Here is an 11,881-nt window from a genome sequence, read left to right on the forward strand (position 1 = left end):
TGTACACGAAGACCAGTGTCACAGATATGATTTGATTTCTGGCCAGTAGCACGATATCAGGACATGGTCAGCATTGGTCTCCAACGGCAAGGATATCCGTCGCGATGGCGAATCGTTATCACTACATGGAAATGCAATGCACTTCTTAATCCTTGGCGATGCCACCAGTGCTGTGGAGACGGGTAGCGATTCCGCCTCGGTGGATCAGCGCGGATGGCGGTGCCGTGGACAACGCAAGCAATTGAGATGAGCAACACGCGGGTATTTAACTATCATTCAAAGATGTAGACGTAGACAGAATGCTCCACTCACTTCACTCAACTATCCCAGAAGAATTACTATCCAACACCATGAAAACAGTCTGTCCCGACCGCGCGCCGCGCACCATCGGCCCCTATGTCCACGCTGTGGTCCACGGCAACCTCGTCTTTACCACGGCCTGTATTCCTCTAGACCCTGCCATGATGACGATTGTGGGAGGCGGGCCCGAAAACCAACTTCGCCGCATCTTTGATAACCTCAAAATCATCCTCGAGGAGTCTGGCACGACGCTGGATCGTATCATCAAGCAAAACGTCTATCTGACCGACTTTGAGCAATTCGAGGCTTTTAACAAGGTCTCTGCGGAGTACTTGGGGGATCATAGTCCGGCGCGGGCTACCATGAAGGTTTTGGAGCTTCCGAAGCATGCACCCATGGGGTTGGATGTCGTGGCTGCTTTGCCTGAATAGGAGTGAGGTGGATGGGTTGGTTTCTGTTCTGGCGTGCAAGTCAGGTTTTTCTGAATGACATTATTAATATATGTGTCTGTCGGCTTGATTGGATGGTTGGAAATGGGTGACCTCCTTCAGCTGTGTCCTCCATGTCGAATTCTGTCTCTTGCATGGGCTCTGTATTGAGCTGTACCCCAGGGATGTCAACACTCGATATCGGTAGCTCTCTTAGTTATTTCGAATTTATTCGACATGTTTTGCGATTCATCGGCATAGGTACCAAACCCAGAAAGATCAATGGTAGAAGAGGCGCGGCGACTCTGGACGAGAACTAAGATTTGAACAGTTTGTGTGTTTGAAAGACTGCCACACATAACAAAGTATCAATTTTCCCGTAAATTGTGATGTGTCATTCCATGAGGACAATTTGTCGGCCAATACAAGGCTTCTTAGGGTGTTGGCTCCGTGGCTAGCACAGTCTAGTGTTCCAGCTGTGAATCCGGCCAATCAGATGGAGAATGAAGCCGTCTTAAGCAACATTAATTAGCTGAATCCCAACGCGGCGAGGGTCCATTGGCTCTGTTTCCCAATTCGCTGCCGCCTTGCCCATGCCGGGCGGCCTGAGTGTTAGCGCCAGGGGCCAGAACAACGCGAAGAGAAGGGACCCGTCAAGGGTAAGCTGCACCTAATCCAGCAGATCATGCACACAAGGACAAGTAGGTGAACCGCTAAAATGGATGATGACAGAGATATCATTCTCTACTTAGGCGATCCCATCTGCTATAACACGGAGCTCTATGCCAAGCTCGAGAAAGAATTCATCATCCTCCGACCGTCCAAGAAGGAGCGAGAAAGGGATGAGTTCATAAAAGCCCTGAAGGAGAAGCGATGGTGTGAATTTAGCGCTATCCTTCGTCCTTTCTGCGATAGTGGCTGGGAGATGGGGAAGTGGAATACCGCGCTTATTCATCTGTTACCAGACCGTTGCTCGGCTTTCGCAAGTGCAGGATCAGGAAATGAAGGGATTGACTTGAAAGTCATGAAAATGCAAGGTATTCCTGCCCTCGTTGGATAGTCGGGCTCGAACATCTTACCGTCACACAGGGATTGAGTATTACAATGGAGCTGCTGCTGCAAGCGAAGCAACGGGGGATATGGTATGTCTTTGAGCTAACCCAATCATATCGGTCTAATGCGATCCATTCAGGCGATCTTTCATATCATACCCGTTTTCCGGAATATGCAGTGGTCCATTGAAGGCGCACTGTCTATTGATCCAAATCGCTGGAAGGATGCCCATCGAAACGCAGCTCGCACGGCATATAATCCCTCTGGAAAAGCTCTTGGAATCATTGGACTGGGTCAGGTCGGATCGTAGGTTTTCTTCTCTCATTCCGGTTATTTTCCTTTATAGTGATTGTCATTGCCAGCACTATTGCGCGTAAAGCATTCGGCTGTTTCGGTATGAAGATCTACTATCACGACATCAAACGCAAGCGCAAGAACGAAGAAGAAGCGCTCAAAGTCGAATTCTGTGAGAGGCTGGAGGGCATGCTTGAAATTGTCGACTGTGTCGTGGTCGCCACCCCAGTCCTCCCAACGCCGATAATCACCAAGGCAACATTATGGCGGTTCAAGAAAGGCTCCCGACTTGTGAATATCGCGCATGGATCGTCAGTAGACGAAGAGGCACTCGTGGGTGCACTAGAGACCGGTCATCTGTCAGCTGCTGGATTGGACGTTCAAGAAAAAGAGCCTTATGTTCATCCAAAGCTGGCCGTTATGCGTAATGTTACGTATGTTCCCACCCATAACCTCTCCTCACGGTCAACGGCTGCTATAAATTGTTGATAAACTTATCCAAATGCAACAGGCTGACTTCGCACACGGCGGAGGGGACAATCGATACTGAGATCGCATTTGAGACGTTGGCCATGGAAAATATTCGACAACACTTCCTCGCGCCAAGCGACTTTCAATCTCTTTGTCAAAAGTATCCAATGCGCCATTAATGCAGAATTGGAGCAAATTAGGCGTGCCCGCGGGGCAGGCTAGAAGTTCCAATAAAATTAGATTGCGACAATATATCCGTCATCACACGGCAATGCATCTGATGCAATGTTCCTTCTCCAAGGAACGATGATATCAATATGGCGAACTGTTCTTCGGTATCAACGTGTATCCTGGCAAGGATACCGGACAGGAGAACAAGAGCTTGTTCCCTATCCCCTGGCGGTGCGGCGGTTACAGCGAGACACAAGGCCCACGTCTGAAAGGCCGGGGTTAGATAGCGGCATGTCGCAATATCACTGAGAAGTTCTATCATTCTTCCCACTGTCCCATCAGCGATTGACGCGCCCGGCGGTAACTCATGAAACACCGTAGCTGTGAACAGTAAAATAGCCAAGCGACATGTCTCCTGTGCTCGAATTCTTGCGTTGCTCGAGCTGTCACATGGAAAAGACAAAAGAGTATACTGAGCAGATGTCAAGGAAAATCTGATCTGCGCAGCATGACTGTGATGTTTCTTCACGTGAAGAATTGACAAGCCTTGCAGACTAGCTTGCACATTCAAAATTGTATTCTTTACCAGTGGATCAAGCGACAATATCTCATCCAAATCACTGAATCCTCGCGGGAGACGTAGGTCTTGGAAATTGTTCAATGGTAGCTGGTCGTAGTGGGGGTTGAAATAAGGTTGTCGCGTGATGTCCAGGGAGCCGCATAGATCGGCACTGGCGAAGGTGTATTAGACTTCACGAAATTATTCATTTCGTTGATGGAAGACGCTTACCGATATATCTTACTTTTGATGAGTGGCTTGGCATCTAGACTGCTCATCCCACCGCGAAGATCAACAAGTCTTTGCAGTCCGCCCATATGCATGTTCCATTGACTGCTGGACCCAACCGTTCTCTGCACATTTGTCAGTTTTGAAGTGAGGGCATTTTCTAGTATCCTTTGTGTGCAGACCTGGATTATGGCCAATGTGGCAATGACAGCCAATATCTCGTCTGATACATGCTCGCCCCTGGACATAGACGACAATTTGTTATTCACAATATTCATCGCCTCGTTCAGGTGCCTGACAAAAGTTGGACATCCTGGTTGAAAGATGGATTCGAGTTTGAAAGCAGCAGCACATCCGATGAGGATATTGAGCAGGGCCGTATCATTAAATGCTAGTGGTAGCCAGTATTCTACCATGGGGTTGCAACCTGCTTTCTCTTCAATCGAGTACAGAGTCTTCCAAACGGTAGTGCTGTCTGCAGTCGTGCATTAGCAATATTCAAACTGCAACGTGAAGAACTATATACATACAGAAGACTAGCAGGTCATGCATGTACGGCTCAAACCGTATCGGCATGGTGTTAAACGGGTCCACGCTTCCGAGCAATAACGGTAGACTTTGGGGTGACAAGAGTCCTTCAGCTCGGGTGACGTCTTTTGTGTTCATTTTCGAGGCTTTCTCTACCTTAGTCGATCTCACTTGTATGTGATTGAACATTGCCTTTCGTCTAATCGTTCTCCGCGCCACAGCGTCAATCCGACTTGTTTGCGCACTGAGATTGATGAACTGAAATTGACCAACACCCTGGGAAGTGAGATCTCGATTATACTTTTGCTTCTGCCTGCCATTTGACTGCGTTACCCGTTTGGTTGCTGTCATACTATCAGCGCTGTCCTCGCCACAGCACGAGATACTTACATCCTGCAGGCCTCCCTCGTCTCCTTGGTCCAGGAACTTTCATGAGCCCATTGACGTAGGGGATCACGTAAGCAGCCTCATTGGATGACGATGAGACTGAGAATACTATTTCACTTGAGTGCCCACTCATGATGAAGAAAGTGTAACTTGTTAGGTTGTTGATGGGAAGATCGGGAAAAAGAGCAGAAAGAGTAATCGGTCGACAAATTAAATCAAGCAAATCGGGTTTAGCGTCGGAGGTCCGGAGACCCCCGGTGTTAAATCCGAGTCCCAGTCTAACCCTTTCTGGCTGCCAGTCAACAATTAAATCGTCCGAATCCGGTAATCGACTCTAAATTTGCTATCCACAGCTTCATTAACAAGGAATCACAGGGCAATTTGAAACCAGAAGAACTTGGACCTTTATCTTATTCCCGTGATATTTCCGCCAGTCTACACCGTCAGAGCTTCTCCACTGAACTTACGCCTGGGACCGTGACCTATATATTTTGAAGCATTCCCATTGAAAATGACTGAACAAAGAGAAAACAAGATCGCAATCGCACTACAACTCCTCAAGCCTTATTTAATTTTGATTGAACAATCATTTCCCACACCATGTCGAATTATAACTGGGACACAACGGCCGAACAAGTCGCCTCTGACTGTCGTCCTTCCATTATGAACAAAACCATCCTGATCACCGGTGTTACTCCTGGCGGACTTGGTGCCGGGTTCGCAACCATCATCGCCCCATACAATCCCTCGTTAATCATACTTGCTGCAAGAGATACGTCCAAAGCCAAAATCACAGCGCAAGAAATTGAAAACGTAGCTCGGTCCGTCGCCACTCGCATCCTGGAGCTTGATCTCAATTCGCAAACTCAGATCCGAAAAGCAGCGAAAGAAGTGCTATCGTACGACGAGCACATCGACGTCCTCGTTAACAATGCCGGTGTTATGGCTCCGCCATTCCGGCTAACCGAGGATGGCGTGGAGAGCCAGTTTGGCATTAATCATGTTGGTCATTTTTTGTTCACGAATCTTATTATGAGCAAGTTGATCGCGCCTGGGAAAGTCTCGCGCGTGGTCAATGTTTCAAGTGATGGGCACCGGATGGGACCTGTTCGTTTTGATGATTGGAACTTCGATGTAAGAAGCACTGAAAAGTCACGCGAATACTCGTGAGCTATTAACGTTGAAAACTAGGATGGAAATACATACGACCCATGGCTGGGATACGGACAGGCCAAGACGGCAAATATGCTCTTTTCACTGTCTTTGGCCCAGAAGCTCGGCACAAGGGGCCTCATATCCGTTAGCCTTCATCCTGGGGTTATAAACACGAACCTGCTGAAAGGTGACGTGGACGAATCTGTCGAGTCACTAGGTAAGTTGCTCTCGAGATCAACTTGTGAAGGTAGAGAGTTTTCTAACAGAGGCATAGTGAAATGGGACAAAGCCTTGGGAAACCGGCCGTTTTGGAGGGGCTTCAAATGGAAGACTATGTCACAGGGTGTAGCAACCCATGTCTTTGCCGCATTCCACGATGATATTTTAACTACTGGTGAGTATCTTTATGTGTTTGCTCCATTCCAAAATGCTAACAATTATTGTCCTTCCAGCACGCAATGGCGGATTCCTTTTAGATTCGACTGGCGTACCCCCGGAAGACATCCGTTGCTGGGCCAGAGATAGCATAGAGGCGGAGAGACTATGGAAACTGAGCGAGAGAATCGTGGGAGAAAGGTTTGGCTATTGACTAGGAGGGAGAGAAGCGTAAGACTTTCTCCGCCCGCAGGGAGCGATGTAATATGATCGAAGTAAAGGGGCTAATGATGTTAGTATCCTAGCCTTTGTAAATGCAGAAATTCATTTCAAACACTCTTCTGGGGCATTCGTCAATTCAGCGGCCATGACCCCGAAAGAATGATCTCATCATGGGATTCCTCTAGCATAGGAAGAAAAAAATGAAAAAAAGGGTGATGTTAGCGCTCAAATGTGGCACCTAACTATATTTTAACGGCCCTGTTACAACCTGTAGTTCGGGAATCTATTATGTTTGTTGGCGGTTAGAGATGGCAAACAAATGGAGGCTCTCGACTCCGGCCTGCCACAACCATTTAAACACGGGGCTAAGGGTTCAACCGCCAAGATACCACAGAATAAGCAGGAACATGAGCTCAGGACTGTTTGGGCGTCTGACCTGCAGACACTAAACAAGAGCGAGCATCATTGGTGCCATGTGGGGGCTTTTATGCTGAATACGAACCCCCAAGAAACGCTGGTCCCTGAAGGGCTTAGATGCCACCCGCCCAGGTGTCCAGGAGTCAATCTCATTTCCCATGCTGCTAGGACACCGCCATTCATAGCACCTAAATTTAAATCGTGGCTTTCATCGCGGGCGCCTCGAAAAAGGGGGGGACATATAAATTCCTCCCCACAACCTCCGCAGCTGGAACTCTCCACTTAGTCGTCTGAAGAAATCCCTGGACCCCCTAAAATTAACCGTTCTGATTCCAAACATGCATTTCCTCAAGCTTATTTACGCTTCCCTCTTTGCTACTCTTGCCGCATCGGCGACCATTAAGGTGGACACGCAGCCTCCTTCATTGGACAGGTGCTGGGACGCTGCGAAGAATATCGATGAACTGCTGAACCTGTACGCTCAGCACGGTGACTCCTGGATGGGGTCATCAAGGGTATGGATGTCAACAATATTTTAGCTTTTTTTAGTCTGGCTAAGGATGATACAGGATGCCATCGGTCACATTCTTCAATCTATCGCCGAAGCCGGAACAACCATCAAGCAGGACTGTGACAAGCTGCAGACAATTGGAGAGCAGTCGTCGTAGTACGTGGTCGCTTTGCTAATAATAATCAAGAAATCTCTTTGCTAACGTATTGTATAGCCAGGAGGAGGAGCAGAACGCTGGAAACCTTTTCGGGAAGTTGTAAACTGTCAAGATGGAGCGGTACACCAAGTCCCTTCGTCGGGAGCAAATGTATAAATATAAGTGTCGCTTCTATTGAATTTATTCGTTGGTTATCCTCTTGTAGTGACTGCACAACATCACCGCAACTACAGCATGTACACTTCACTCACTCCCGCGGCAGGATGGCCCACCTTGAGTGGCAGTGCATATACTTGGACAAAATGGAGCACTTGCCGCATCGGATCGCCAAGCCATGTTGGGGCACTAGCCGTTTACGGTCTTCTCCAACTGGTCTGCTTCTTTCGTCGATTCTCCAACTCCTTCTTGTTCTCCATCTTCGGATTAGAAATGCCAAAGACGATTCTGCTTGTTCTGCAATTATGTCACCAGAATTCGGTTTTTCCAGGACCCACTGTCGACAAGCTTCAGTTGTCTCTGAAGAACTTTCCAGATACTCCATCTCAGATGGCGAGATGACTGATACATCGATGATTTGGAGACGAGAGTATATCTGCACGACTTGATTCTCGAACCTGTCACTCTGCAGAATTCTATATCAGCCTTCTGTCTGTCGGAACTTGACATTTCTCATTGAGTGCCTACCGCCGGTATTCACCAGGATGACCACAAATATAATTCATCCGTTTCTTGCTGGACCGAGTATCGAACTTCCGGTCCCTCAGCCCTGTCAGAACCCGGCTAGCTCCGACGGGGAGATCATATCGCTCAATGAATCCCAACTTGCTCTCAAAAGCCACAATGAGGCAAGCCAACCTGCGCAGACTCAGCCTGCACCGGCCGAAGAGCCTCCAACCGCACACAAAAGCCAATCCAAACCACCCGAGCTGCCCACCCTCTTCGCCGAAATCATCTTCATCATCGTCTGCTCCATGGGCCAGCTGCTCTTCGCCATCCTCCTCTCCAACACCCTCGTCAACCAGGTGACTTTGGTCGAAGCACTCGGCATCAGCGGTTCCCTGTCGCCATGGCTCGTCGGCTCCTTCCTCCTCGCCAACGGCATCTCCGTCGTTATCTCAGGGTCCCTAGCTGACCTCACGAACCCTAAATGGCTAACCGTCGGGGCCTTCATCTGGCTCACCATTTGGGACTTGATCGGTGTCTTCTCCATCCAGCCCTCGCGTATGGTATTGTACTTCTTCGCCCGCGCCATGCAGGGCATCGCGGTGGGGGTTCTCGAGTCCACAGCCATGAGCATCCTCGGACGCGTGTACAAGCCGGGACAGCGCAAGAACAAAGTCTTCGCGATGATGTCCGCCATGATCCCCATGGGTTTCGGGATCGGGGCCCTCCAGGGCGGGGCCTTCAGCGCCCATCTGCACTGGGTGTTCGGGTCCACAGCTATCCTGTGCGCTATTTGCGCAGCCGCAGCGTATTGGGTCGTACCGTCCATTCCCCCATCGACTCGCGAACAAGGCAGCGACCAACTCCTCTCGATCAAGGACTTCGATTTCCTCGGCGCAGCCGTCTGCGCGTGTGGCTGCGGACTGCTCATCTTCGGCCTGACGCAAGGCGCCCCTACGAACTGGACGCCATACACCTACGCGCTAGTGATCGTGGGCGCACTCTTCTTCGTGGCATTCTACTTCGTCGAGCAATGGGTCACCCGCCCACTGATCGACAACCGGGTTTGGAGAACCCCCGGCTTCATTGGCCTCATGGTATCTTACTTCCTCGGCTACGGCGCCTTCGTCGGCGCGTGGATGTTCTACGCCGTCCGCTTCTTCCTCACCATCCAAAGCAAACCACCCATCCTGGCGGCGGTCTATCTCCTCCCCATCGCAGTCGCAGGGACTCTCGCTACGTGGGTCGTCGCGAAAACCCTCCATATCCTCCCGGGCCATTATATCCTCATCACCAGCATGATTTCGTTCACCATGGGACCCGTCTTCTTCCTCCCCCAGACGGCGAATACAACGTACTGGGCGCTTTCTTTCCCCGGGATCATTCTAGCGACCTTTGGTCCAGATATGTCGTTCGCGGCGGCATCGATCTTCATTACCTCGAATGTGCCCAGGTCGTTCCAGGGCGCGGCGGGGAGCTTGTTAATTACGATGCAGAATCTGTCGTCGGCGGTGTTCACGGCAGTAGGGGATACCATCGGGGAGAACGTTACGAAGAGTGGAGGGTATGCGTTGGATCTGGAAGCGTTGAGGGCGATCTGGTGGTTTAGTTTGGCAGCGGCGTTGTTGGGCGCGGTTATTTGTGCGGTGTTTGTACGCATTCCGAAGAGTGAGGAGAAGGAGCATGTTCAGTGATGTTGGACCCCTTGTGAGTATAGATTAAGATGGCTTTTATGGGGTAATCAAAAAAGAAATAAAATAAAGGTATGACTCTTCAGTCCAGCCGTACGACTTGCGGCTAGGAGTTGACTAAGACTGCACATGCTGCCCAACCATTATTAGAAGGCAGACATGTCTAACCATCAGCTGTAATATGAATTCCATATCTGCAATCAGAGATACACCTCTCTAGGCCCATAGCCAAAGCGACGCCGAGACTACCGGTCCGGTAAGAACCGAACCGGGATCAAGCTTATGTCCTTGCCCAGCTCTGAAACCGCTCTAGCGTCTCCCATTCCCACGACCCTCCAGCAGATTAAGCTTGAATTTCCGGTAATAGATCAAATTCTGAACAATCAACAAAATCAGTCACGATTCCCACTTAGGCATGAAATAAAACCCAACGACTTACCAGGATCGTCAGCGGCAGAACTAGCACAAGGAAGCGAATCAACCGCGCCATCCCACCCTCCCAGATCTCAGAGCTAATAGTCCCTGGCTTTGTTACCTGCTCGACTACCGCCCTGGCGTACGCAGCTGGCGGCATGCCATCCGCGTTGCCTTGGTACTTGATGTCCTCGATGGTCTTTTTGACGGGAAGATAGAGAGATGTCTCTGGTGCGTAGAATCCGTGGTGAAGAAGATTGCTTCGCACGAAGCCAGTCACGATCTCGACGACCTCGATGCCGAAGGGTCTCAGTTCCTGCATACGGTTAACACCGACCGGATGGACCCTGCGGCAGCAAATAAAGGGTGGAAGATAAACAGTGCAAGACGAGAGGAGACTTACCAACCGAAGCGTCTTAGAGTATTGACTAAGAGCAGCCTTGGAGGCGTTATAAGCCCCTTGCCAAACGACCGGCACGTCCCTTGTGACGCTCCCGATCTGCACGATGCGCCCGCGCGGCGACCGGCGGAGGAGCGGCATGAAGGTCTGACAGAGCTGCATGACAGCAAAAACGTTAACCTGGAAGAGAGTTTCGACCTCCTTGATCTCCACATCCAGCGTCGTCGAAGCATAATGGGTGCCGGCGTTATTGACGAGAAAATCCAGCCTGCCGCCCGTGCGCTTAGACACGGCCTCCTTCAGCTTGGCAATGCTCTCGGCGTCGCCATTGGGATTGCCGAGCTCGAGCGACAGGGCTTCAATGTTGCTGTATTTGCTGGTCAGGTCGTTGAGGGACTCGACGCGTCGAGCTGTGGCGAGGACAGTGATACCACGGGCGGCGAACGCGATGGCGAGCTCCTTTCCGATTCCGCTGCTGCAGCCGGTGATGAGTGCGAAGGGAATTGTTTTCGCCATGGTTTGATAGTAGCGTTTCTTCACTGGCGGGGTTTGCGGGTGGTGAGGTGGACAAGTTAAAGGTTGATAGGATGAAGGAGTCGGGTGGAGAGTTAAAATACCTCGCGCGCGGCAGACGCAGACAAAGACGTCTAGAATGGGTTTAGCTCCACTGGTTTGCGTTTGATAGCGCCTGTCAGCCTTATCACATTCCCTACGAGGGATATGAGGTTCTGAATTATCACGACTGTACTATATTTAGCGCTGCGGATCAAGGACACTGTCGTTACAAATTCTCACCCCCCTTCACTGGAACATTGGCATTTGGCATCCCCCGCATAATGTAAGGAGATCACCATTGGCTGCTGCAGGTTGCACAGAATATCGCGTAAGATTCCGCCTGATTGGTCTTGGATCTGCAGATCAGCAACCCGCTCGTGACTCTCATGAGGCTGAGGACTTGCCTGTAAGTCTGGAATTGGGTCTGGAGTACGAGCATGACAACTCCACCCAAAGCGGATCCTCGAAGCGGATCCTCCCGTCTCTACCGTCACTAGAAGCCTCCTTCATGGTGGCGCCGACATTTAAGAGCCGATAGTGCAACCGCCCGTTAGATTTGCCCCGGAGTGACAACAGATTTGCAGACAAATAAGCAGAAATACTTGTATCCATCCCTGTCCGCTATGCAGCTTCGCCCCAAATGCGGGGCTCTGGCTTTATCTGACAAACACCCATCCTGGCCCCAAATTCCGTACTGGAAACACAATCCAGCCCGAGTTGCCCACCACCTCGCTGCGTGATGCCTATGATGTTCCAAGCAGTCGGCTGTACCCCGTACTTCGCTCAATCTAGCATTCCAAAACGGCCTGGCTGGGCCTCAGCCTTGTCAGCTTTCCGCCATTACCCCTGAGAGAGCCTTGCACATTCTTTCGGTCGCTAGCAATTCTGAACATGACCGGAGC

At 50.4% G+C, this 11,881-nt stretch overlaps 7 protein-coding genes across 7 annotated transcripts; 5 read left to right on the forward strand and 2 right to left on the reverse strand.

The window, feature by feature from the left end:
- Positions 1-104: 104 nt before the first annotated feature.
- Positions 105-1,027, forward strand: P170DRAFT_456452 (Endoribonuclease L-PSP; the record flags this gene model as incomplete). Its single annotated transcript, XM_024851623.1, has 2 exons — positions 105-114; positions 361-1,027. The coding sequence occupies 2 exons, from the start codon at positions 105-107 to the stop codon at positions 729-731; spliced, it is 381 nt and encodes a 126-aa protein (XP_024702937.1). The 3' UTR covers positions 732-1,027.
- Positions 1,028-1,446: 419 nt separating this feature from the next.
- P170DRAFT_476318 (D-mandelate dehydrogenase-like dehydrogenase) lies at positions 1,447-2,725 on the forward strand (the record flags this gene model as incomplete). The annotated part of the gene is made up of 5 exons (XM_024853337.1): positions 1,447-1,765; positions 1,818-1,870; positions 1,921-2,087; positions 2,144-2,509; positions 2,587-2,725. 5 exons carry the CDS (start codon positions 1,447-1,449, stop codon positions 2,723-2,725), a joined length of 1,044 nt encoding a protein of 347 aa, XP_024702938.1.
- P170DRAFT_496504 (uncharacterized protein) lies at positions 2,654-4,567 on the reverse strand. The gene is made up of 5 exons (XM_024854100.1): positions 4,423-4,567; positions 4,035-4,376; positions 3,687-3,979; positions 3,508-3,629; positions 2,654-3,448 (listed from the first exon to the last, which is right to left on the reverse strand). Exons 1-5 carry the CDS (start codon positions 4,550-4,552, stop codon positions 2,743-2,745), a joined length of 1,593 nt encoding a protein of 530 aa, XP_024702939.1. The 5' UTR covers positions 4,553-4,567; the 3' UTR covers positions 2,654-2,742.
- Positions 4,568-5,019: 452 nt separating this feature from the next.
- Positions 5,020-6,163, forward strand: P170DRAFT_426873 (short-chain dehydrogenase; the record flags this gene model as incomplete). The annotated part of the gene is made up of 4 exons (XM_024847739.1): positions 5,020-5,553; positions 5,611-5,791; positions 5,849-5,968; positions 6,027-6,163. 4 exons carry the CDS (start codon positions 5,020-5,022, stop codon positions 6,161-6,163), a joined length of 972 nt encoding a protein of 323 aa, XP_024702940.1.
- Positions 6,164-6,814: 651 nt separating this feature from the next.
- On the forward strand, positions 6,815-7,609 carry P170DRAFT_437431 (uncharacterized protein). Its single transcript, XM_024849364.1, has 3 exons — positions 6,815-7,103; positions 7,158-7,255; positions 7,314-7,609. Exons 1-3 carry the CDS (start codon positions 6,927-6,929, stop codon positions 7,357-7,359), a joined length of 321 nt encoding a protein of 106 aa, XP_024702941.1. The 5' UTR covers positions 6,815-6,926; the 3' UTR covers positions 7,360-7,609.
- A 332-nt stretch (positions 7,610-7,941) lies between these two features.
- P170DRAFT_510439 (MFS general substrate transporter) lies at positions 7,942-9,613 on the forward strand (the record flags this gene model as incomplete). The annotated part of the gene is made up of 1 exon (XM_024854780.1): positions 7,942-9,613. Exon 1 carries the CDS (start codon positions 7,958-7,960, stop codon positions 9,611-9,613), a length of 1,656 nt encoding a protein of 551 aa, XP_024702942.1. The 5' UTR covers positions 7,942-7,957.
- Positions 9,614-9,628: 15 nt separating this feature from the next.
- On the reverse strand, positions 9,629-11,007 carry P170DRAFT_409859 (SDR family oxidoreductase). Its single transcript, XM_024846816.1, has 3 exons — positions 10,428-11,007; positions 10,050-10,340; positions 9,629-9,985 (listed from the first exon to the last, which is right to left on the reverse strand). The coding sequence occupies exons 1-3, from the start codon at positions 10,938-10,940 to the stop codon at positions 9,920-9,922; spliced, it is 870 nt and encodes a 289-aa protein (XP_024702943.1). The 5' UTR covers positions 10,941-11,007; the 3' UTR covers positions 9,629-9,919.
- Between the last annotated feature and the right edge of the window lie 874 nt (positions 11,008-11,881).

Source organism: Aspergillus steynii, assembly GCF_002849105.1.
Source record: "Aspergillus steynii IBT 23096 chromosome Unknown P170scaffold_5, whole genome shotgun sequence".
In the NCBI taxonomy this organism is placed as follows: Eukaryota; Fungi; Ascomycota; class Eurotiomycetes; order Eurotiales; family Aspergillaceae; genus Aspergillus; species Aspergillus steynii.